The sequence below is a fragment of the Grampus griseus genome, assembly GCF_964374135.1.
Source record: "Grampus griseus genome assembly, chromosome: 1".
In the NCBI taxonomy this organism is placed as follows: domain Eukaryota; kingdom Metazoa; phylum Chordata; class Mammalia; order Artiodactyla; family Delphinidae; genus Grampus; species Grampus griseus.
In genome coordinates, this window is record NC_139017.1 from 78,283,560 (window position 1) to 78,310,137 (window position 26,578).

The 26,578-nt window shown below is 45.5% G+C and overlaps 1 protein-coding gene across 3 annotated transcripts; it reads right to left on the reverse strand.

Moving 5' to 3' along the window:
• Window positions 1-305: 305 nt before the first annotated feature.
• On the reverse strand, window positions 306-26,056 carry HAO2 (hydroxyacid oxidase 2). Of its 3 annotated transcripts, XM_082652218.1 has the most exons (8): window positions 25,937-26,056; window positions 15,692-15,830; window positions 13,815-13,966; window positions 11,830-12,113; window positions 10,394-10,603; window positions 5,969-6,127; window positions 5,526-5,595; window positions 311-1,622 (listed from the first exon to the last, which is right to left on the reverse strand). In XM_082652218.1, exons 2-8 carry the CDS (start codon window positions 15,820-15,822, stop codon window positions 1,567-1,569), a joined length of 1,062 nt encoding a protein of 353 aa, XP_082508344.1. In that variant the 5' UTR covers window positions 15,823-15,830; window positions 25,937-26,056; the 3' UTR covers window positions 311-1,566. The 3 variants fall into 3 exon arrangements, with proteins under 3 accessions (XP_082508345.1, XP_082508344.1, XP_082508346.1); XM_082652219.1 differs by lacking the exon at window positions 5,526-5,595 and having other exon boundaries at window positions 306-1,622; XM_082652220.1 differs by lacking the exons at window positions 13,815-13,966; window positions 25,937-26,056 and having other exon boundaries at window positions 314-1,622; window positions 15,692-15,826.
• Window positions 26,057-26,578: the final 522 nt, after the last annotated feature.

Here is a 26,578-nt window from a genome sequence, read left to right on the forward strand (position 1 = left end):
AATCTATCAGATTGTTGTATAGAGAACAGAATGTAACAAGGAGTGAGAGAACATGGGGAAACCAGTTATGAAGTTATTTATTTAGGGCACTGGAAATTGATCCTTAACTTTCTTGTTGACTTCAAGCGTCAGATCTTATCCAGCTGGATGCCCCTGCTCTAGAAGTCTATTTTTGCTGACTACTAGTCTGGGGAGTTTTTACTCTGGTAGGGCATCTATTCATTTTTCCATCTCTCCTTTCACCCACATATCTTCAGTCCATCCACCCATCCATCCATCCATCCATCCATTCATCTATCCGTTCATCCATCTGTCCATCCCACAAACGTTTATTGAGATGCTGCTATATGCCACGCCCGGTACCAAGTATATAGTTTCTTGCTCAGAGCCATGTACAGTCTATTAGTGGTGAGAGACAAATAAATAAACATAACACATTATAATAAGGATTGTAATCGTATAATGTGCAAAACACAATAGGAAACACTTAACAAGTAGCCAGGTAAGAATAGGTGACGTTTGAACAAGGTCTTGAAAGATGAATAGGAATTTGCCAAATAATAATAATAAAAGCTACTATTTTTTTTAAAGGAACATTTATTTATTTATTGGCTGTGATGGGTCTTCGTTGCTTCACGCAGGCTTTCTCTAATTGCAGCGAGCGGGGGCTACTCTTCATTGCCATGCACAGGCTTCTTACTGTGGTGGCTTCCCTTGCTGTGGAGCATGGGCTCTAGGCTTCCGGGCTTCAGTAGTTGTGGCACGCGGGCTCAGTAGTTGTGGCACGCGGGCTCAGTAGTTGTGGCTCGCGGGCTCTAGAGAGCAGGCTCAGTAGTTGTGGCACACGGGCTTAGTTGCTCTGCAGCATGTGGGATCTTTCAGGATCAGGGATCGAACCTGTGTCCCCTGCGTTGGCAGGTGGATTCTTAACCACTGTGCCACCAGGGAAGTCCCAAAGCTGCTATTTCTTAAACACACTAGAACTCTGAACTTTACATACATTATCTCAATCTTTCTCCCGTCCTAGCGAGCTAGGTAGTATAATCCCCATTTTATAGACAAGGACATGGAAGAACAGAGAGATCAAAAAACTTTCCCAAGTCACAGTCCTGTCAATCCTATGTCTATATGACTCCAAAGCCTATGCTTTTAACTATATTATTTCCCTATTATCTACAGATAGGAGTATAATTTTTGTTGGGGAATATTTTATATGTATAGCTCTTCTGTCTAGAGTGCAGATTTACATAGCTGTTTCATAGAAACGTAGTATATTCAAAAATTTTAATCCACTAGCTACTTCAGTCATTATTGATCTGCCCTTTTAAGATGTCTTCTTTCAGAGGAGGATTTTAGGCAAGAGAACAGCATATACAAGGCAGTGAGGCGAAGAAGAGCATTGGCACATTTGAGGAATATGAGGGATTTGGGGTGGAGTGGTTGAGGGTGCAGGGGATGAGCCTGTGGACAGGACGGGACCGAGGCAGGATGGCATCACACACCCTAGTAAGATTTTGTCTTCTTCCTGTGGGCGAACTCAGCAGTCAGTCCCTTCACTCTCTTTCTCTACATCCTGGAGAACTGGATCAGGTCCCGACTGATCTCAGCAACCGACCGGCAGCCTAAAAGAACCATGTAGTTAAAAAGCTCATTTCTCTAAAACCCCAGTCACCTACCCCACTGTGGGGAAGAGATGGTCTAGTGGGGACAAGCTTGACTTGACCCTTGTGCTCACCCTGATTAAATGTTATGTATACAGAACGAATCATCTAATTCTGATTGCACTGGGAATTATTTCGTGAGCCTGTGCCTGTGTCTTCTTTTAAAACAGCCATGTCAAAACGGCATGGTAAAAATGTAAAAACCACATTTCGGCCTTTTGAAAAATCACTTTGTGTGCAGTGGATACACTTGACCTTTATCTCCGTCGTGATAAGGCTTCAGGACACAGGAAGTATCTGTCAGGGAGGCATATGACTCAGGGAAAGCAGACAAGATAGGGCGAGTGTTTCATACAACTGCCTTCTAAGAAAAAGTTTTGTAAAACGCAACACCCATCTTTGGTGGAGGAGCGTCATTAAAATGCAAAACTGGGACTATCGCTGAGATGAGACACAGGGACTGGAGACAGTGACTCCAGACAAATGTCAAGAGAGAAGGGAGAAAGTGAGAACACGAGCTGGAGAACTGTAGGCGCAGAAGACAGTGAGAAATCACTGGTGATAAGAGGATGTATAATGTTTCCCTTGAAGTTCTTTCCCCATCTGTGGTGTATGCACCGTCACCTCCCAAAACCTAACTAGCAAATTGTATTACTCACAAAAGTATAACTAATGAGAGGGTCTTTCCCAAAAATGGAAGCGGAGGAAATGGTTGAGCTTCACGCCCACGTGGATTATAAGGGACAGAAACGGCAGGTGTGGAATGCATAAATAACCCGTAAAATGAATTAAGTCAGCAGAAGCAGGAATTCAGAGCCAGAGGTGCTCTCATCAGAACTGACAATGAGTTTGAGAGCTCGTTTCCACAGGGCAGACAGAATAGTGCAGCTTCAGAGCAGGCAGACCTCCTCAAGGAGCACAGAGATGCCAAAATATAATCTCTGCTTGTATATTGTAGTAGAAATAAATATTTAAGTTATGGAAAAATGTCTCAGTAGTTGCATCAAAGTGTTGTGATTCCATTTTGAGATGTGAAGCATCTGTTCACATTTAAGCCCTGGTGATATCTGTGTACTTGTTATACTTATCAGTATAAACTCATCAGAATGGGTCAGGGTCCCACAAGGTACCAGGGACATTGCCTTACTCTTGGTAGAGGTTCAGTAAAAGTTTAAGAGTGAATGCATAATTACAATGTATTCCTGCTTTTTCATTACTGTAAACTATGTGGATATTCACATGAAAAAGCTTTGGCTAAATTAAAGCAAAGTGGTTAATTCCCAGCAAGAAATCGGAAGAAGATTCATATACTCTTCTGATTTAGCCCCCTCGCCTTACGAGGGGTGAGAGCTGAGTAAGGTGTGTGCAGGCTTGTGCTGATAATGATTTATATGTGCACATTTCACAGTTTTACCCTTTCTATAAATATAATTTCAGCAATTGGTCTCACAGTTAGAAAAACGTTAATTTTAAACTTCTTTTGCTTTCAACCGTAGTGCAAATAGTGTTCTCCTCCCAGGTCTGTGATGTCTCAGGGTTATAAGGGGAAAATAGCACACATTTCTAGGGGAATTAGGGAGGAGAAGTCATATGGACTGATCACCTCCTGGGTGCCAGGTTTGTGTCAAGGCGTCTGAGATGCAGTGTGCAGGGGAAAGCTAAGGGGTGACAGAATCTCTGGGGTTTCACATTATGATTTCTCACTTTAGTGAGTTCCACCAAAAACACAGCGCCCCCTTCAGCTGAGACCCCCTCTCCCCGGGGACTAGACTGTGGGGCGTCTTTCCTGGGGGAGCGACACACACAGAGGATGCCGAGGGATGGCCGTCAGCCTAGGTTTTCTATTCTTCCTCTTCCTCCCCGAACCCTCCTCTCCACCCCACATTTGGTTGTTGATTCGTAATTTTTCTATACATTTAAAACAATACATTCTCACTGTAGAACCATTAGAAGGAAAGAAATATAAAAAGTCAGGCATAAAAGTGTTCATAATCCTGTTTTTGCTTTCTTTTTCTCCTGCCCCCTTTAAAAAAGGGTGCTCTCCATACTCTATTTCAGAAAAAGATTTTCCAGTCACCACTTCCACCCCCAATGGTTGTTAAGTATAAACTTTTGGTGGAATAAAAAAGCTTTGTTATTGTGAATTCCCCCAACAGGCTTCTGTTAAAGAAGTTCAGATATCATTTCACAAGGACAGGAGAAAATATTGGGGGGAGCAGGAGAAGTCACCTCAATCTCCTGGAATCTGCAGAAACCATAGGTCTTCCCATCCCTCTCCCCACAAACCCCCCCACCCCCGAGGGGCAAAACACACCAATACGATATTTGTTCACACTTGTGTTCTCCCCTCCCTCATGGGAGCGACTTGGGTCATTTATTGCCTTATCTTCATAGGCTTTGGCCCAGAATGGACAGTCCCGGTCCTTGACGCCGTAATCCAGGTCCCTTTTTTTTCTTTTAAACTGCTAAGTGGAAAGGGGCTGCTGCTGGCATTAATGCCGATCTAAGTTTTCTAGCTTGTACTACTCAAGCCCAAAAGGGTGAGTCTGCAGCCCCAGTGGACACTATGCAACTTGGACGCTGAGTACAAGATACTTGTCTAAATATCAGATCAAAACCAGACTTGAAAAGACCTGGACGTCTTGCCTTGTGCCTAGCACATGTCAAGATGCTCAGTCACATCATCTACAGAAATAAGTTCACGGCGTGGAAGCAGTCTTGACTCCACTTCAGAGCTCTTGATTCATTATTTCCTTACTTCTGGAGGAGGTTTCTGTTATTACCATATTTTAGAATTGAGGCGTGGGTGGAGGTCTTATTGGGGTTCGTCTTGTCTGTCTCTCACATTGCAATTGATTACCATCTATAGCAGACAGTCAAAGACAGAGCTATTGGCCACTGGCATTTGGGCAGGACAATTCTTTTCTGTGAGACAGCTCCAAGCATTTTAGGATAGTTAGCATTTCCGGTCCTTGAGCACTAAATACCTCCAGTACCCACCCTGCCTCATTGTGCCGATGAGAAAAAAATCAACTGACCCCCCGAACAAAACGCCCCTGAAGAGAGAAGTTACCATCATTAGTTGAGAGCCACTATTTTACTCTCTGGGATTCCAGGCTTTGCTAAACACGTATGTTATTTTGTTTTGTTTTGTTTTGTTTTTGCGGTACGCGGGCCTCTCACTGTTGTGGCCTCTCCCGTTGCGGAGCACAGGCTCCGGACGCGCAGGCTCAGCAGCCATGGCTCACGGGCCCAGCCGCTCCGCGGCACGTGGGATCCTCCCGGACCGGGGCACGAACCCGCGTCCCCTGCATCGGCAGGCGGACTCTCAATCACTGCGCCACCAGGGAAGCCCAGCACGTATGTTTTTATGAGCACTGCTTTACAGTCATCTCATTTTTGACTGAAATAGCCTGGCTGTAACTTCGAGACGTTCATGCTTGTCTTGCTGTCTGTGGTTACGCAGGATGATGCGTCTCCTTCTCCCCGTTCTGTCCTCCTGTTTGTTTCTATCTCCCCAGCTCCTCCATGCTTCCCCTATGACATAATTTCTCTACTCTTCACAGTCCATGAATATTACTTAAAAGATGACACACAGAACCACATCTGACAAGCCCGATAGGATCTGAGCAGGCCAGAGTAAAACGGGACCCTCTTTCCCCAAATCTGAAATTGCATTTGCTTTTGTAGTAGATGTATCACATTTTGAGCTCGTGCTTAATCTTTGTCTGGCCCATTTCCTCCCTGTTCTTTCCTTTGGGCAGCCACTGGGTCTGGGAAAGGCGAGCTAGAAGGGCCACTGCTCCCGTTCTTTAGACGGCCTGTTTTCAGTTCTGAATCAGGAAAAGAATTGTAAAAACTTACCTGTCAGGGTCATGGAAGTGTGGAATTCGTTTTTTAAAATGTTCAAAACTTCCTCAACACCATGTTCACCCTGCTCCCAAGACAGAGAGAGAGAGAGAGAGAAAAGGAGAGACAAAAAGAGGCATGAAGGAACATTCTGACCGTGTGCTGAGTATAAATTCTAGGTGAGCTCAGAGCTGTGCTGGGGAGGATGGGGCTACCTGTGAAATTAGAACTATGTTGGGAATAATGGAAAGCAAAGAGGAAAATGTAGGGTGACAGCTCTTGAAAGTGGGCAACATGCTGCCGAGGAAGCATGGTGGAGCTGGAGAGGGGTCACCGTCCTTCAGGATCTGTGGCACCTTCCAACAAACGGCCAAGCTTGGGGGTTAAACCACAGAAATGCGTGGAAACGAATGAGAAGCGTGGTACCTTCTGGCTGGTTTTCCCTTTGCCACTCTCACCTTGTAGGCAAGACCCCATAGGATGGGTCTCCCCAGAAAAACGCATTTAGCCCCGAGGGCCAGAGCCTTCAGCACATCATTGCCGGTTCGGATGCCACCGTCCAGGTACACTTCAATTTTCCCTTTCACAGAAGCCACCACTTCTGTCAAGGCATCGATCTGAAAAGGACAGACAAGTGTGGGTCGAGGGATTTCCCTTTTGACTCTCAGGGTGTCAGGGGACAGCAGTGCCCCCTCAGCATGGGCTGGCACCAGGAGGTCCAAGCGGGGGCGATGCCTAACTGTTCCTCCCCTTCCGTGCTTGAGGCTGCAGGTGCCTATCAAAGCAGTGCAGCCACATTCCCAAGGTCCAGGGACTTTCTGCAGGCTCCCCGTTCTGCCATTTTCTGCTCCGACAGAGATGGAGCAGAAACCTTTTTGTTCCTCTTCACATCCCCTAGGGGACATTTTCCATTTGTGGTGTTCACTTTAATGCTCTTCTTTTTAAAGAACATTTTGACTTTTGATTTTCTTCCACTTTTTCTGTGTCTAAGGTGGCACAGCTAGAAATGCTTTCCATTGCTAAGGCCCTAAGTCTTTTTGGCAAAACAAGTGTGATCGGCCATGACCCTAGCGTCTGGACCACAGCCTGTTCAGTGTAACTGCGCTGTACATCATTCCTAATATACCACTTTTGAGCAACTTGTTCCTGACTCCTTTGGGGGTTATCTGAGACACGGGATAGGTATGCAGCAGCAACATTGTAAAACTAGGGTTGAAGACTTCGAAAGACAAAATAGAAACAGCTGATCACTCTGGCCTGGTTGCTCCGCTGGACCTTTTCTCTCACCTTGTCTCTTTCATTCCAGGATCTTTGGTCAACAGGCCTTGTGCACCTAAGGTGCCCCAGACCAAGCTGTGTTCCTCCAAGTCTATAAGGAAGAGTGACTGCAGAGTCTAGGAGGAGGGTCCTGGAGGAAAAGGTTCTGGAACTGCCGCGGGGGCTCCTGTTCTGTGCCTCACTGAGGAATGACCAGAGAGGAGAAGTAGAAACTGGGCCCCTAAGAGGACTTGTGCTGCCGAAGGCGTCAACTGGAATTCTACCTGAACAAGATCCTTCGCTGAGACTGAGCAGAGTATGAAATCAGGGAGGAAAGAACTTTGTACTTTAATTTACAAGTGGAGGAGAATTGAATACGTCGTGACTTACATGTAAAGACTGGAGGGAATTCACATCCAAATAAGGGGTATTTTTACAGTCCCACCATGGTATTATTTGGAATATTTCTACAAAGCTATTTCTACAAATATTGCGAGAAATGAATAAATATACTTGTGCAAGGACTCTTCTAGTGAGCCATAGTGCACAACGGAGCTGACAGTAATGTGAGAAACAGAATAGGGAGTGAATTTCAGCCTAGGGTTCAGCGTGGTTTGACAGTTAATTTTTGATAATCCACAACAGGGCATTCATTAGAGCCTTCTGGCGATAAAAGCTGGCTGATCCTTTTCCCTGGTCCCAGGAGGACGTACAGGGGTGTTAGATATGGAATCTTATAGAGATGGAACTTCGCTCAGAGAGTCACATCCCTCACAAGGAGGGGGCTGGGTTGAGAAGACTGAGGAAATTAACCCCAGCACAAAATTTAAGGGGTGCCAAAAATATAAATAATATTTGAAGACAACATTTAAAAAAATCAAAGGGCAAACTTTGACCTGTACGCTGGGGGCTTGTTTTGATAAATAAAGTTTTATTGGAACCAGGGCCAGGATGACAGTGAGATGAGTGAGGCAGTGTTATGCAAGTGCAGGGACAGATCCTGTCTTTATTAAAAATGTTGATATTTTGTTCACCACGGATTTTTTTGCATTAAATTTCATTTTTTCAAACAGTGTATGAAACTATTATATACCTTACTCAGTTTTTCTGGCACCTTCTAAAATTTTGAGCCAAGGGTGGGTTTCCCACTAGCCTCACGCTAATCTTGGTGCTGTCCCTGGATGACCTTGGGTTTGGTTGTTAGGTCAAGTGGCTTGGGAGAACAACATGTTGATCAACGTGATGGGGCAGGAGAAATTCTTCTTGTTCTGGCGCCTGCCTTTGCCAACACTCATTCTCTATTGAGGAAGTGCAGTGGGAAAATTAGTCGGCCACTTTTTCCCACTCCTTACTCAGTCCTCCCCAAGGGGGCAAGACTAGCTAAACTGATTAGTGAGGGAAAGCCGATTGTATTATATTTTATTAGCATTTTCTCAAAAGTCAATACTCTACCCTGTTTGCTGCTAGTTGGTGAGGGCCTCTTTGCTTTCTCCTCCTATTGTCAGCACAGTTGGGACAGCTCAGGACCTGCTAAGCTCTTTTGCATCCTCTATTCTGTCAGTTACGAGGTGTGTGAGAGATAGCTTTGTGGGCATCCTTGCAGGAGTTGGGTGAGAGAGCTCAGCGTGTGTTCTGAAGACCTGTGTTCTTCTAAGGTCTTAGGTCAAGAGTTGGGATGGGAAGTAGGAGGCCTGACCGTTCCCTGCAGTTCAGCTCTTACGGAGAGTCATAGTCAAGTGTGCCCCTTGCTCTCCATCATTCCATGCCTGTTTGCTATCAGGTAGAGCCTGGTGGAAAGGAGGAGGCCAGTGATTGGCACTTGAAACCCCTAAGCTTCACAAGCCTTGAAATGTACAAACTGGCTGATGTAGCTTTTCTATTTCCTGGAATTCTTTTTAAAGAAGTAATTGAGAATGTGCTAAAGATTTAAGGATGGTCACTGATGTATTGTTTAAAATAGTGAATGCTTGGAAGCAATCCAGATGTTCAACAATAGGAAGCTGGTCATATAAGTTGTCTATTCATACTACACACCATTAAAAACAAGAAAGCATATCTACTGAAATAAAATGAGCTCGATATATTAATACATGGAAAGAAGAAAATTACATAATATCATGTATAGTTTTCAAACCTAAAATGTTATGGCCACATTAAGTTGATTACCAAACTATTGTCAGTGTGATAGTGCTTTTTTTTTTTTTTGAGGTACGCGGGTCTCTCACTGTTGTGGCCTGTCCCATTGCGGAGCACAGGCTCCGGACGCACAGGCTCAGCGGCCATGGCTCACGGGCCCAGCCGCTCCATGGCATGTGGGATCTTCCCGGACCAGGGCACGAACCCGTGTCCCCTGCATCGGCAGGCGGACTCTCAATCACTGCGCCACCAGGGAAGCCCTGATAGTGCTTTTTATCTTATTCTTTTTGCTTATGTATATTTTATAGTTTACTTGTGGTGAACATGTCTTATCTATATAATAAAAAGGCCAAAAAAGACTTTAGAGGAAAAAAAACCACTTCCCTTTCTCAAAATGAGTCACGTGGCAATAGAAGAATCTCTTGAAAAATATAAGCTATAAATCGCTGTGAAAATAAATTAACAGTTGGACTTCCCTGGTGGCACAGTGGTTAAGAATCCGCCTGCCCATGCAAGGAACACAGGTTCAATCCTTGGTCCGGGAAGATCCTACATGCTGAGAAGCAACTAAGCCTGTGTGCCACAACTACTGAGCCTGTGCTCTATAGCCTGCAAGCCACGACTACTGAGCCTGCGTGCCTAGTGCCTGTGCTCCGCAACAAGAGAAGTCACAGCAGTGAGAAGCCCGTGCACCACAATGAAGAGTAGCCCCCCTTGCTACAACTAGAGAAAGCCTGCGTGCAGCAACAAAGACCCAAAACAGCCAAAAAAAAAAAAAAGAATTAAAAAAAATTTTTTAAATAATTTTTTAAAAAAGAAAATAAATTAACAATTAACTCCCTTAAAAAGTTCTTTCCCTTCCTCCCTCCTTTTTTTTTTCTTTCCCCCAACTCCATCTATAAGGGACAAATTCATAAGTTAGGGGAAAAATTAGACTGTTCCAGATTTTTAGCAAAGGATTCATAGGGCATTTTTAAGTTTCACTGTGAAAGACAGTTATTTACTAGCTTCAGTTAGGCACTGTTTCTTCCTGGGATGTGTCATATGAGAAAAGATGAGGTTCCAATCCATGCAGACAGGCAAGCTTCCAGCTGAATGCTTCTTCCAGAAGGCAGGAGACCTCCATGCCTTGGGAACAACTCTTCTATCAGATTTCACCTTAAACACTTACTGTGTGAATTCAGACAAGTTACTTAACATCTCTAAACTCTAGTATCCTCATCTGTAAAATACGGATACTAATGCCCATCTTGCAGGACTGTTTTGAGATTTAGAGATGACATACGTTGAGTTTGTAAAAATAGCCTGGCACACACTAGGCTATTATTAATGATTCAAAGTCCTTAACAATTCGCAGGTAGATATGAACACAGGTGGTTAGGGAGAGGGGAATGTGCACCAAATTGCACAGAGTACCTTGCTGTGGACACACATACACACACACAACAGAGCACTCACAAACACACCCAGGCTGAAGTCATCCTACTTACAGAAGCAGGAACCTCATCAAGCTGCCTCCCACCATGGTTGGAAACAATGATGCCATGGACATTGTGCTTCACAGCTAACTCTGCATCCTCTTTTGTCAAGATCCCCTTAAGGATGATGGGCAATCGAGTCATGCTCTGAAACCAGGAGAGATCATCCCAGCAGATGGATGAGTCAATGGGGGACATCTGGAGATAAGGCATTAAACTTCCCTGTGGGGGAATAAAAGAGAACTTTAGTCCTGAACTCCTTCAAGACTCCCATCCCAAAGATGGGACACATTTGGAGAGCCACCAAAACCTTGAAAAGAGGGCCCACAAAACCCAACACTACTTCTAGCTCCTTTTCCTAACAAAATTTGTGTAAAAGACTTTTACTTCCATTGCTTATTCATTAACCATTACTTGTGTCCCTGCTCAATAATTATGCCAAGATCTGGGCACATAAAGACAAACAAGACACAGTCCTTACTTAAAAAAAAAAAAAAAAAAACCTCAGAGTTTAGTAAGTGAGATAGATAAGCAAAAACATTTATAGGCCATTGTGATGTGTTATGATTGAGATATGCACAGGGTAACAAGAACTAAGCAATACTTCAATAACCTTAAGTCAGATATTATCCAATATTTATCTTGGCTCACCACGTGAGTCAAATATCTATAGATCCCAATGTGTCCCTGGAATCTAAGATTCCAGAAAACCTCAAGGCCAATTTGTGGTTAATGAGTAGGACTGTTGAGTCACTTGGCTGGGTATCAGAGCTGCCCGTTGGCTGAAAAGGCTGATATCACTACCTCTAATGTAGCCAAGGGATTCCAACTTTACCACGGCTTTCTCTCTCTGGGGAACTCCATCCCATCGGACTACAGTATTTTAATGGGAGAAGTGCCCTTTGTAGTCACCTTGTCTAAACAAGTGTGTAGCACTCTGGTGCCCCGTGGATGAGTTCTAGGTGTGCAGAGATATTTCCTCCCCAGTTTTCAAGGGAGGAGGGTGGGGCTTGGGCTGACTACACACCATGGGCCGTTCACCTTGGGTATGAGCATCCTCTTCAGATAGTCAATTTATCTAAGTATGCCATCCAGACTGAGCATTTTCTAAATGTGGCATAAAGTAGAAAATGTTGGAAGAACTTTTTAGTTTGCTCTCCTATTTCATGAAAAAATCCTCTCCCTAGCTCTCCTATTTCCCAGAACCCAGCCCTTCCCAGAACATTTCTGGGCTGCCAGGGATGGGAAAGAACATTTTGTCTTATATTCTGCTTGTCTGGAAGTTCCGGGCAGCAGGAACCACATCTGCTTCTTGAACTGCTGCATCCCTAGTGCCTGGCACAGAACAGGTACCCAATGACTTCTTGAGGAAAGAAAGAAAATAGGAAAGAGGGATGGAAATCTACCTCCTGTAACGCCTGCCCGCTTGGCTCTGGTATCTTTCCTACCTTCTCAGGTGATCCGAGATCTTTTAGCAGTAAGTTCTTCATCAAGTCCACTTGGTTTGTAATGTTGTGTCGTCTGTTGCCAATTTTGGGTACATCCACAGTGATTACCAGAGCTTTGAAACCCAGGGATTCTACCTTTTGGATCAGCTGTTTGTTTAGCTGCCTGTTTGGGTGCACATACAGTTGGAACCATCGCAGGCCCCCGGGGGCAGTGGCAACAATGTCTTCAAGGCTACAGCTGGCATACGTGCTGGTGATGTAACAGATACCGGCTGCTTGCGCAGCTGCAAAGCAAAGGACACAACTCAGGTTGGAGGGCAGAGGCATTCTGAACTGGGGTGAGATGCCCTAGGAGTCTGTGTTTCCTCTGGCCAGCTTGCCCTGTGAGTGAAGATAAAGCTTGACTTCATTCTGCTTCCCTGTCAGGCAGGCAGGCATTGCACGTGTTTGATCAGATTGTCTGGGTCCTCCTCTGTATAACCTGTCTTACAAACTCTGTGTTGCGTATTAAAATATTTCAGGCTAGAGATGACCTTGAGTTCCCAGAACGATTTGAAGATATTGCGGCTTTCAGATAGGAAATGGGCTTCTTGTGAACTCATCAATGAAGCAGAAGGGAATTAAAGAAGGCAAAGGATGATAAAACGTAATTCCAATGGAGAGGGATTGCAGCAGAAAAAAAACATGCTATCTGGAGTTAGAAGAACACGAGTTCTACCACTTCTTAGCTGTGTGGCCTTGAGTCTCATTTTCTTTATCTGTAAAAGGGCGGGGTGGGGGGATAATAATACCTCTCTTATAGGGTTGTTGCAAGATTAAATAAGATACTAGCTATGGAAGCATTTTTTAAAATTATGAAGTGAGGTACTATACAAATACTAGGGATAATGGGGATGATGACGACGGTGACAATGATGTGCTGATCGCATCTTTCTCATTTCCCACTTTAATCATTTTCAGGGGATTCCCCAACAGGTTAATGTCACTACCACCCTACAACCCATGGGCAGAGAATTTGACCAATCACAATGAATATTTTCAATTCCTAATGTCAACAGGAGGTACCCCATTCTCCTGCTCCACCCCCAAAACAACACAGCATACTCAACCATGAAGGTTTTGTAAAGCAGTCATATTCATACAGGGTACCTCCTTAGCCAAATTTGGTTCCTAACCTGATGGATGTCACTTTCAGCTCTAGAATCCATGGATTCATTGCTTCCTATATCACAGAGTCAAAGGAAAAGACCCCAGGGAAGCCGTGGGCAACTTGAGCAAAAACAGATTTGGCTTCGGGTGAAGATTACAAATGAGGCACAGGAATATTTTTACCCCCTGCCCTTCCTTTCTCCTCTCCTCTCCTCTCCTTCTCTTCTCTTCTTATTTTTTAGTGGTGGCAGATGAGGGAAGAGAACTCAGGGGTACTAGGAAGGAAACAAAACCCAGTGAAAAACTTTTTATCAAATAAGATGATCAAGTCAACGGAGGAGAAGGGAAATGGAACATTTGGACAAGAGCACCTGCCAGGGCCTTGTGTTAGGGCTTAACGTCATGACTTTCTCCTCATCCTAAATTCAGAGGCACACCGTTCAGTCCCAGCCCTGGCCCATGAGGGTTCAAAGAGAGCCCTACCCTTGGGGCCACACTGAGCAGTCCTTTCCCCCCAGATGCTGTGTCAGAGGGGCCAGTCAGTGCCCCTCTTCCTTGGGATGGCTTGGTGGGATTTTCACCTCCTATTCACCTGTAGCTCCCTCCCACCCTCACCATTCTTTATAATGGAAAACTGGTATTTCTCAATCTTAGGTGAAACGTTATGCAAATGTAGCTTTAAGCATTCCTTTTCCTACCCTTAATTCCAACCAGATTGCTGTCCCTAAGCCCCTTCTCTAGAGAAATTCTGGAGCTGTTTGCCCCTGCTCTGAAGGACACCTCTGCACACTTTAAGGCCCTTGGGAAGGGAGCCTCAAGGTGGGCTGGGTTCACACCTCTGGCTGTGCTCATTTCTCCATCAGGCCAGGCAAGGCAGTGGAAACCCGTGGGTGCGATGCAAATGGGGGTGCTGATCTCCTCCCCTTGGATTGTGGTCCGCGTGTCCACCTTTGACACATCTTTCAGGTACCGGGGACGGAGGCGGATTCTGTGCTGGACAACAAAGAGATTTTCTATCGGTGGGATGACTCACCAGCACGGAGGTGCTGCTTAGCGCTGGGACCTCCAGATTCCTGACACAGATCTAGACCACACTGGGTCCCGAGAAACCATTGGTGGAGTCAGTTGGCTGGTAGCTGATTAGGCAGCATAGACAAGCTAGAGGCTCTGCTCCTCCGGAAGCCTCTCCCAACCCCCTATTCCACATTAACCCCGCCTTCTCTGAACTCCCGATACACGTATGGTCCACGCTGTTCCCTGCCTTTTTCCATCAGAGGACTGTGTCTTGGAGCTGTGCCTCCTTGACCAGACTGTCGGCACTTGGATGCTTTGATTGATCCATCTTAACAAGGACTAGAAAGGGAAGGAATAAGCAGGACGGAGTTCCAGTCTCTTCCCTCTTAGGTTGGAAACAAATCTCTATAAAGCAAGAAAAGGTCATTGAAAGAGAACAAATCCCAGAGAATGACCACGACTTTTTTTTTTTTTTTTTTTGCTAGAGGCTAATTCATTTGAAGATTTGACTTAAACACTACTTTAGAAGGTAGGGAAATTAACAAATAATAATGATATGAAACGAACTTTTAAGTCGAACAGATACTTAGCTTCAGGGTCCAAAATTGCTTATTTTCCACAACATATTATTATTACTATACGTAAACTGAGGAAGATTTTTCTGGAAATGCTGATTGTGCAAATTTGGGTAGGAGCCTCAGTTACTTCATCTGTGAAATGGGAATAATAATCCAACTTTCCTAATAGTCTTGTGAAGACACAATGAGATAAAGCAATTGAAGTGCCTAGTATAGTGTTAAACAAGTATGAAAATACACATAGTGTTCACCATGCATCCCATTTTCCAGTTTTCTCCTGATCTCTGTTATCACAGAGGTCAGCAAACATTCTCTGTAAAGGGCCAGATGGTAAATGTTTTAAGCTTTGTGCCATGCAGTCTTTGTCACAATTACTCAGCTCCGCTGTCGTAATGCCAAAGCAGCCAGGGACAATATGTAGATGACTGAGCATGGCTGTGCTCTAAAATAACTTACTTGTGGACACTGAAATTCTGATTTCATATAATTCGACATATTGCAATTCTTCTTCTTTTGATTTTTTTCAAGCAGTTAAAAATTTTAAAAAAAGCCCATCCTTAGTTTGTGCACCATCCAAAAACAGGCAATGGGCCCGACCTGGCCTGTGGGCTGCTCTTTACTGACCCCTGCTCTACCCGCTGCTGTGCCGCCCAACTCTTCTCCCTTGAATCAATCTTCTTTCATCCCCAAGACTCCTTAGGTCTCCATATTTCCTCCAGCCTTGAGCCCTCTCTCCTGTTCTGCCTCCAAGTCGGAAGTTCAGGAGCTCAGGAGACTTAGGTTTACCCAGCCAGCTTCTCCTCCCTGCCCAGGGGGCTGGAGACCTTGGGACTCTTGTCCTATCTTGTCCGGGGCAAAGTCGCTGTGATCAGCACGCAGGCAACTCACTTATGGTAGTTCTGCAGAGGCACTGAGACAGATTGTCTCTCCATCCATGCTCTCCCCAGTCACCTGTCTCCCGCCAAGAAAATCCCCCCAAATCCCAAACAACAACAGAAACCCATTATTATGTCTTGAGGACTCTATCTTCTTTGGAGGCAGAAACCAGGACTGCTACCTTCCAAAGAGCTCTCAACCAGTACACCTTAGCTTAGCAATAGAAAGGATACAGAAGACCAGACTTTTTAAATGCTGCGATGTTGTCATCCCGCGTGAGGCACTCATCAGCTCCTCCTTCAATAAAGTCCCAAGTTGACTTAGACAGCTGCTCCCGTGCATGGGCCTCAAAGTCTCTCAAACACACCAAGGGCATTTCTGGACCTTTAAAGGAAAAGCCAAAATGGACCAAACAAAACCCAATAAGAATACTTCCGATATAGAGGAGAGGGTGGCGGCAGGGTGGACTACAGCATGAAGCTGTTTGGATTCAACCTGAACCCCCTGTAACCTTTATCTCAAAGGAGGTGCTGCCAAAGATGCTGATTCCAAGCCCCAAAGCAGGTAGTCCTGCTGCACCCCTCCACTGTCCCAAGCCCCTCTCCCAATCCTGGTTATTGGGTTCTAAATATCCCTCAGGTCTGTCCCTTCATCTCTAGGCCCACCACCTCAGATCTAGGTGAGGCCCCACCACCTCGTATAAGATTATTACAAAAATTTCTTATCTTTGTCTCTTAGCCTTCAGATTCACTCTCCATCTTGTTTCCCTCCAGCTGCCCGGGATCCTTCTAAAAATGCAAGTCTGATCATGGCTCATGTCTTTCAAGTGCCCATGGCATGGCATTCACAGCCTTCCAGGACCTGGTTTCTGCTCACCATCTTCATTTCTTTGTGGCTTTTCCTGCTTTTGGGTCACGATGAGCATTTCCTGAGCATACTGGAGATTTATTTCATATTTTTGTGCTCTTTTGGAAGGATATCCATCAGGGTGAGAAAACTGGGTCTGAACAGATACGAATGCCTGGAAGTTCTCAGGAATCTCCGGATGTGTGAATACGGGGCTGTAGCTGCGTATCAGGGATGAGGCTGACGTTTGCGACTCCCTGGTTGGGTCATTCAACATGGCTAATTTTGAGACCAAGAAAACAACCTATGCTCCCTCCATTCATTGCCATCCCAGTCTGAATCCCGTAAACCTGGAGCTTCTGCTACCACCGCCCCTGAAAGAGGGAAGAGGGCAGTGTCGTGGGGTACATCCTTCCAGTAGGGGCAAGGGCAGAGGGAACACAGTAGCTACAGAGATGCTGAAGGCACTGGTAACAGTCAGTCTCAGCTTGTAGAGCTTCTGTGTAAGAGGATTCCTCTAGGAAGGGTGAGGAAATCGGTAGTTCACAGTGCTGCGTGTCTTCCCAGCAGTTGGCAATGGGGTAAGAATTAGCCAAAGGCTCTGAGTAGAAGCTGAGTGATTTCCAGGTTATTGTCTGAGGAATAGGGATAAGCCCCAGGGTCTAGACGAGGGCTTCCAACACGAATGGGGCAGCTCCTCTAATGAACAAGGGGGCCAAGGAGGCCAGATGAAATGTGGGGTGCTGGGAATCCTGGTAGGGGTATGGCTGTGTCAGAATCTAGTTAAGTCATACAGGAAAGTAGTCCCAGACACCCACCTAAAGGGCTAAGCAGAAAGAAGTTATATGACAGACGAGAAACAGCCCCCGGGATGAGCCATGGATTCTGAGAGGAGGCCGGGAGGCGGACTTTGGAGCACAGCCACAGAGCTTTTTATAGCAGCACACCTTGTCCGTGGGTGGGCAGGGAGCAGTTGAGGTGCTGAGTTGAGTTTGACAAAATACAGCAACAATGTCTAACTTATCTCATTCCTATCTGACCCTTCAAAGGCTCAGTAACTTTAATCGAACGAATTAATCATTGTAATTATCCAACTGTATTGCAATCAGTTATTGAAACCACTGTGTGCATAAAAGAGTTAATCTAGCAGGCCTGAGAATGCTAGTCTTCAAAAGGCCTGCATACAAGGTTGGCCCTTGGCCGGAGTCTGGGACCTTGGATTTCAGGCGGGTTCCCACCATCTTCTGATAAGAATGTCTCTCTGTGTCCAAACTATTTGTACAAACAATGTGCTCTATGCTGAACGTCTGCTTTCCCTCCGAGAGTCTAGAATTTTGGTATGGGTTAGGCAGAGCATGTCCATATGACCAACCCCCAGCAAAAAACCTTGGGCACCCAGGCTCTGAAACGAGCTTCCCTGGTAGACACGATTTCACACGTGTTGTCACAACTCATTGCTGGAGGCATTAAGTGCATCCTGTGTAGTTCTACTGGGAGAGGACTCTTGGGAGCTTATACTTGGTTTCCTCTAGATTTTGCCCCATGAGCATTTTCCCTTTGCTGATTTTGCTTTGCATTCTTTCACTGTAATAACTCATAGCCTCAACTATCTGCTGTGTCTTGTAGGTCTTCCTCGTGAATCCCTGAACCTGAGACCCTCCCCGCCCCAGCACACCTTGGATCTTCAGGCAGTAGGACAGTGTGTGACACTGAGTTGCTGTTCATAAATATTCATTACTTGAATTTAACATTCCCCTGTGTGTCATCCCTCTGCCTTGTGCGATGAGAATACTCCATCAAGTTTCAACTCCCGATGTCTCAACAAATCCCTATATCCTAAACATCACACACTCACAGAAATGTTCTGCAGATTTCTAGCATAAAAACTCAACAATGGGGGCTTCCCTGGTGGCGCAGTGGTTGAGAGTCCACCTGCCGATGCAGGGGACACGGGTTTGTGCCCCGGTCTGGGAAGATCCCACATGCCACGGAGCGGCTGGGCCTGTGAGCCATGGCCGCTGAGGCTGCGCGTCCGGAGCCTGTGCTCCGCAACGGAAGAGGCCACAACAGTGAGAGCCCTGGGTATCGCAAAGAAAAAAAAAAAAGAAAAAACAAATACCCCCACAAAACTCAACAATGTTTATTCTAATCCAAGGGAAATGATACAGCTTCACTCAGAATTACTTGCCTGGAATAGTGTGAATTATATCATCTGAAAGCTGCTTGGAAATAAATAAATAACCCAGCACATTTATATATATACCAAACACAGTTTTATCAATTTCTATCTACTATTTCCTCTTCCACCTACTATTTCCTTTTCGATTCCCTGTGAAGTAGACACAGAAGGTATTAGACTTTCCATTTTGCATTTGAAGAGAATGGGGCCTAGGAAGCAAGATAACTTGTGAAAGATCAGGCAGTAAATTATTACAGAGGAAGGTTCAGAATCATATCTTCTGGTAACTTCTAAAGGTAAACATTCTCCATTTTCAATTTCATGGTGCAGACCAAAGTAGTTGGTTCACCTAAATTACTTGTTATATTGAACTTAAAAGAATTTTGTAGGGACTTCCCTGGTGGTCCAGTGGTTAGGACTCCATGCTTTCAATGCAGAGGCCGTGGGTTCAATCCCTGGTCAGGTAACTAAGATCCCACATGTCACGTGGTGAGGCCAAAAAAAAAAAAAAGTTAGCATTAAAAAGAAAAAGGGGATTTCCCTGGTGGTCCAGTGATCAGGACTCCACCCTTTCACTTCAAGGGGCACGGGTTTGATCCCTGGTCGGGGAACTAAGACCCCACATGTGGCGTGGCCAAAGCGTAAAAAAAAAAGAATTTTGTAGGGTGAAAATACAATTATGTCGCATTTTTCCTTTTCATAAAGAAAAATGCAACATCATTGTTGCATGAATATTTGTATTAATATCTATTAATATTTCATAGCATATTTAAAGCCTAGTAGAGTCCTGAGCCCATTATTTTTACTAGCAGTCCAATACAAGGCTTATAACTGAAGGGAAGGACAACTGTGTGGTTCAAAGTTTTTCCTATTTGGGAGTGAAACTAAGCACTATATGTTTTTATGTATTTCAGTTTGATCCATACAGGCTTTAAAGCCACCAGAAATTAAAGGGAGGGTGCACGTTGTCTAACGCGTGTTTTTTGTATTCCCATTTTATTTGATCTCCATTCCAGTATTTTTTCTTCTTTTATCTTCTACTCCAACTGGGAGAGAGGAAGAGAAAGAGGAGAAAAGGATGAAAATCTCTTGCTCACTGACCAGGAACTTAGCTCACTTAATCTGTTTAGCCTTTTTGTCTAGGGTAAAAAATGATGAGGTGCAACCTGTATACCAGTGATAAGGAAGCTAAAATCTAAGAGCAAGGGCACTCAGTGGTACCTGTGGCTAACGATCTGAAGTTCAAATTGTTTTCCTGGAGTGAGGGAAGGGGGAGGGACATAGACGGGCGCTGGCTGGAACTTCAAGGCAGATTTTGCTTTCTTCAGTATTACTGTTTGATCAAACGCGGTTCGTCTAGATAACAACCTGTCTTCCTTTGAAGTTTCATGTGGCGCATATGATTCATGTCGATGTCACTTTAGGAACACTTCCGCTTGTATAAAAAACACCTAGGCATTCTGTAAGAAATCTCAGGGGGGACATCATGGGGCAGGGCACTGAGATTCAAGGGGGAATCTCAGGGGCAGGTGGTTGGTCTAATTTAGGACCCTTTGGCCTGGTCCCCTGGGAACTTATGTCAAGTTTCCCAATGGAGCAGTAGAGATAATGCCAAGGCTACACTTTGGGGGCCTTGTTTGAGAGATTACCCTGTTCAAGGTTGTCTGAAAGTGCTTTAATCTCTTTGTGGGTGACAGTCTCAAGGAGAGAGGCTGCAAAGCCTGGAGCCATCGCCATAGCAACGGTGGCATTGGCCCAGGAGAAGCTACTGCAGGAGGAGGCCCTGGTAGTGGAAGGCGTGGGGGCAGGGCAAGGAGGGGGCCTGGGGCTACTGGAGCCACAGGCAGTGCTGGGACCAGGAAGACAGGAATCTACAACACCCGTGACTGAGGCAGATGAGCCCCCAGGGAGTCCCCGAGCAAGGTCAAGGTAAAGGGCTTGGATTCCCAGAAACATCAGGTCAGATATCAGAGTAAAGATGAGACCGGAATGTCCCTAACACTGGAGTGCTCTGAGGAACCAAGGGTGACATTTGTATAGGAATGAGGGGCTGGAGGGCCCAGTGGGTCTGACAGGAATGAGGGGATGGAGGGCCCAGTGTCGGTCTGACAGGCGCGAGTAGTCAAATGCCGCAAGCACGGACCCAGGGTCCTATCAGCCCAGGATCAGTTCTGGCCTTTTCCCTGAGCCCTCCCACACTGAACTGAGGACTCGGGGCCCCTTCCAGGACATGATGGCCACGTTTTCAATTTATTCTGTTTTGTGAACTAATAATCTGTCCTCTCCAGCCACTGCCTCACCACCCACTCTCATTAGCCCGTTTTCCTTCCCAGGCATTAAAACTCCCCTGGTGACCTGTAGGCATGTTCTACTATAAAGAGTAGTACATGTGGGTTCTTCAGAACCAATTCTGCAGTAGCTATGGGGAATGTCTTTGTTTTACTCTAGTTTTTAAACTCCTTAAATGTGAGGGGGGCACATTTATATTAATGTTCCTTCTGGAGCTGTCGTGACCTAAGTAGGTCATTCGTGACCCACTGTGCCACCTCCACAAGCCGTGATGACTGCCAATCCTGCCTGGCGAGGATGAGAAGACAGAACGGTTGTGCTTGATGGAGCTGAGAGCGACTTTAGAGCGATGGATAGACGTGCACAAGTTTACACCGAAGCGGAATTTAAAAACGAACCCGGGTTTCCTGTCTCCACGTTCAGTGTCTTTCTGACATAGTATGTGACTCTCAGAATTTCTCTGACTAGCCTGGCAAAATAACCTGGAATTGGATTCTCCTTATCTGGGAATTAGCTTCTCAGCATAGACCTAAGGTTTCTAGAGACTTATCTACACTGAATTTCATCACTCTAACGCCTCCTCTATTCTTTCTGACCCTGCTTGGTTAGCCAATATCGGCGAAAAGGGCTGAAGCTGGAGGAACAGAATAAGCTCTTGCTTGTGTAGTCAGTGGACCAGTGCTTGTGAGGGTCTGAGAGGCAGCCTGCTTCAGGGGAGGTTACTGACATTTAGCTCTATGAGCAGAGGCAAGTGACCTCCTCTCTCAGGACCTCAGCTCCTCATTGGAAAAACTAAAATTTTATATATTTTGGAATAATCTCTACCAGATTTTTTTTTTTTTTTTTTTTGCAGTACGCGGGCCTCTCACTGTCGTGGCCTCTCCCGTTGCGGAGCCCAGGCTCCAGACACGCAGGCCCAGCGGCCATGGCTCACGGGCCCAGCCGCTCTGCGGCATGTGGGATCTTCCTGGACCGGGACACGAACACACGTCCCCTGCATCGGCAGGCGGACTCCCAACCACTGTGCCACCAGGGAAGCCCCTCTACCAGATTTGAAGCTACCAGAAATGAAAGGTTGGGCTGTTGTCCATCAGGCCCTCATATTCTGTGTTTCCCCTGCCCATATAAACGCAAAGACCTCTCTTTAGACGGATCCCGTTAGCAGTCTCGTTCAGCACTTTGTGGCGATATAAAGTACAGAACAGGGAACTAGCCCATCGTTTGGGCTGGTTCCTAACACCAAATAGCTGGGAGCTCACAGCCTTTCTTCTTTCACCGACCTCGAGGCTCCCTTTTTAACCAGCTGTTCTGGCCCTGTGACGCCACCTGATGGCTTCAGCGGAGCTTCTCTGCCTGTCAGGGCGCCATTCCCCTTTTGGAGGAGGGTTCTCACCCAACCTGGGTTCCCTGCTGGCCGAGCAGGTAATCCCTCATCCTACATATGTATGCCTCTTCCTCTTTCGCTGATTTCTCCAAACTACTGGTTGATTTTTTCAGGAAATCTTTCTCACCCTTCTTCCCTTTCCCTAGTCTCTCCTGTCTCCTTCCCTTTTCCATCTGCAAACCCAAAATAACCCCCTCGCGCGTGGATGAGATTAGTGCTGTAGAGGCCCTTGGATTAAGAACAAAAAAGTAAACAAGTTTTGAAGTCACATTAGATTTGGGTAAAGAACCTCCAAAGCCTTTGAAAATATCCTCAGAGGCACCTTGAGATTCCATTTACTTCCGTTGCCACTGAACTCTTTCTTCCTCTAATTAAGCCTCTCTTCCTCATCATCAGCGTTTATGAACGCAAAAGAAACTATTTATTACACAATTTTCTTAGTTTTCAGTTTTAGCCTAAGACTAACAATACATGACTGTACACTCATTTTCATTGCAAATATGCCAACTTTCTGCTACTTGGCAAATCAAGCAGGTATTTTCAGTCACCTAGGACTCCAACCACTATTTTATCAGCCTTCTTTCTATGGGAAAATATGGGCTGAGTTCCAAACAAATGGCTTCCAAGGTTTGGAGTTTGGGAGTTTGGGAGCACAGCCGCATTGTGAATGGCGTGCTTTCCGTGGGGTGTTGGCGATCGTTTAGGGCAAACTGGGAGACACTGACCCAAGGGCTCATAGGGTGTTTGGAAAGATTGGGAATTTTCTTCTTCCACTGAGCAGTGGAATAATGTGATTACACAAAGACCCTTGGAGACAGCATGATGGCTCCTAAATAATAATAATAATGACAATAAAATTGCCACCATTTATGGAGTGCTTCACGATGCGTCATGCACTGTGTAAATTGTTTCATGTGCATTCATGTGTAATCCCCAAACACAAATATTATTATCCCCATTTCAGATGAAAAACCTGACGTTCAGAGAGATTAAAATACTTTGCCCAACATCACACATCTAGTCAGACATGCTGACTACCAAAGCTTGTCTCTTAAGCATCATGAAAAGAAGCAAATATATGTAGCCAAGTGTGGTTTGCAGGGTGAGAGCGGGCATTGAAAACGCCCTGGGCAGATGCAACTTTGCTTCCTTCCCTTGACAAAATCATAACTTGATCAGAAAGTAAGAAAACTTCGTCATTTAGCTGGTCATAAAAAATACCCTGGCAAGTTTAAATGAATCTTAATGGTCTCCAAAGCATTCTTCCATATTTTATTCCATTCGATGCTTATAATAACCCAGTGAGATAAAGGGCGATCACAGAGTAGAGGTACAAGAGTCCCATTTGATAGATGAAAAAATTAAAACTCAGAGAGTTCAAGTGAATTATCTCTAGTCACATGATGAGACTGGCAGGGCCTGACCGGGAATCCCTCTGACTTGCTCTAGATATTTTTTACTTGGCCAGTACGGGTTGTTAGTGATTTCGCTAGGATACATTCAGGTCTCTGTTCTGTGGGGTCAGAAGAGCTGCATAAAGTGAGCTTGGTCAGTTCCCACAAAATCTAGGCCACTGGGAGAGGTGTCCTGTGTGGAGATCATTGCCCTGCATCTTCATTTGCTCAGAAAGGGCAGAGTGTCAGAAACTACACAAAGGGTCAGGACAAGCTCTGAACTCTACTCTTTGCACTTCTGACTTGAGGTCTCATAGGCATAGCTATGTGTAGGAGTGGCAGCCATTGGGAGGCAGCAGGAGAGGGATGAGAAGGCAGAGCAGTGGGGATGGACCACACCAGGTCGGAGATGGAGCAGACGTCTCTCTGCCTTCCTCTAGCATCTCTCACCACGGTGTCTATCCAGATTGCATTTCTGAAGGCCACTGCGTTCAGCTGCTAACGTTACTCCATGAAACATTAGTAGCTGAGGTAGTCCATTCAGTCAGGATGACAGAGTCTCATAAGCTTTGTAACTTGGCAAACATGGGCTCAAACTCAGCTCTGCTACTTGCTCACCATGAACAAGCTCTTTGTGGAAGAAGACAGTTAATGCCTATCCCATAGGGCCTTCATGAGCACTAAACACTATAACCCGTGTAACGTTTCTAGAGCAGTGCCTTATATAGACTAGACCATCCATAAATGGTAGAACCGTTTGCATTATTTCTCTTGTTGATGGCATTCTCCTGGGAGGCTCTGGAGGTTGACAGTGGCTTCCAGATTTGAGTAATTCCGTGATGGCATCATTTAAACCCTGCATTGGATTTATCCATTAGTTCATCTCACAAGGCTTATTGAGTACATGCTCTCAGGCAGGAAGGCAGAGGCAGCCACTGCTCAGCACGTGCTCCCTGACGTTTCCTGGTTGCTTACAGGTAGGCAGGGTTTATATGACTAGTTCTGGTCAATGGGCTATGTGTGGAAGTGACATGTGTTCATTCCGGGTCAAGAATTTAAGTGCTGATATGTGACCCTCTATCTTTCTTTTCTTCTGTTACAACATTCCGGAGGCCATACCCACCAGAGGCATAGCTGTAGGATAAAGACAGCCTGGATCCCTGAATCACCACTTGGAAGGGAGCAGCCTTGGAGATCAGCTGACTTTGCGTGAGCAACAAATAAATATTTGCCTGTTAAACCACTAAGAATTCAGAGTTTATTCTCTACTACAGCATAGCCAAGCCTAACCTCACTAATATATCTAGGCATCACGCTAAACACTAGACATTTTAAAAAACTTAGATGATATCAACATCTGCTTTCAAGAAGCTTACAGTCGAAGGAGAAGACAGATTTCAGTAGCTGATTCTCTGTGAGTTGATATGATATAGAGTATAACAGAATTCCTTTTCTAGGGAGAGTTACCCAGGAATTTGGGAATATTCCCATTGTTTCTCAAAGGGTATCCCATAAATGATGTTCCACTCCATCTATTCTAGACAAACTCCAATTCCCATCTATCTATAAAATTAGAATACGGCTGTCTATCTCACAGAGATCTTGTGAGAATCAAAGGATCTTGTAAAATGCAGAATAGCCTAATGATTAAGAGTAAATACTTTGGGAGTTTTGTTTCCTGTTATTAGGTAGAAAATCACAAAAAGCAATTTCTCCCTTGATCCTGTTTCCAGACTCTCTATTACAATCCATTGATCTGTCTGTCTTTCTTTCTACCAATACCACCCTGTCTTGATCACTGTTTGGGGAAAGTTCTTCCCAGATTGATCTATAGATTCAACTTGACTCAATCACAGTCTCGGGAGGCTCTACATTGGAGGGAATTGGTACCTCGTTCCAAGCAAGCTTATTCCCCAGAGAAACTACACCAGCCCGATTGTTTGAGAAACATTAACTTCTTTGCCTTTTAGAAACAGTCCCAGTGTCACTGTTTTCCTCTGCCCATGGCCAGGAAGCAGTGATCAAGTTACAAAGCATATCTCGAGGGCAGGAACTGTGCCTTTTAGATTTTCCAGAACTTTTGCAAGTGGACATCTTTCGAGCTATTTCCCTTCCTGAGGACACCAATAAATACTCCTCCAGGTGGTTCTGAGACTTAACTTCTCTAGACATAGCCTTTTCTAGCTGTAGTGTCTTTGAAGCAAAGCCTCCCTTTACCAGGTCCCTCAGTGTCCTACTACCTGCCTCCACGTTACCCTTTTCTGCCACGACTCTCCCTTACAGGCTCACAGCGAGCACCTCCGATGCCTCCCGAAATCTCTGGCCTTTCTTCTCGCCCCACCTGCCAGCTCATCTCCCTCCCCAGTTCCAAGCACACAGAAGACACGCAGCAACACACCTGGTATTAGCCTCTTCCAGTACTTGGGGAAAGCTGTGTCCAGGGGCCGCCACGCCACTCCTGGCTCACGGCTGGCTGTGGCGGGAATAGCAGTTCCCGACCCACAGCCCCCTGAGGACAGAGAAGTTTCAAGGCTACAAGTTAATCTTTAATGGGAACAACATCACTGGCTTGGAAGCCAGTGAGCAAGTGGGCCAGAGCAAGGTTAACCATGAAACGAACTTGGCGAGCTTTGCCAAGTTACCTCACATTTAAGGGACGTTCATTGCCAAATTCAACCTCAAAATAAAAGACTCGTTTTTTTTCTCCCAAACCATATATTTTCCCAATTCTTCCAAGATGGTTAGAGGAAGGGAGTGGGTGATTTCAGGTGGAGAATTACGAAAGCCCCGTGTTGTAAAGGAAAGGCTTGTCTGGGGAGGTGGTGAGGGGATGGGTGAAGAGCGGTCACAGCCTGGGAGCCGGGAGCAAGGAGCAGTGGGGACCCAGCCAGGATGGACTGAGGGCCGCGCTGTGTGGAGCCCTCCAGGCCTGACCAGAGAGGAATATGAGAGGCAGGGAGAACCACTAATATTTTTGAGTGGAAAAATGACTCAGTAATCAGGCAGAAGCCAACACAAGAGTACATGTGAAAAAAAAGAA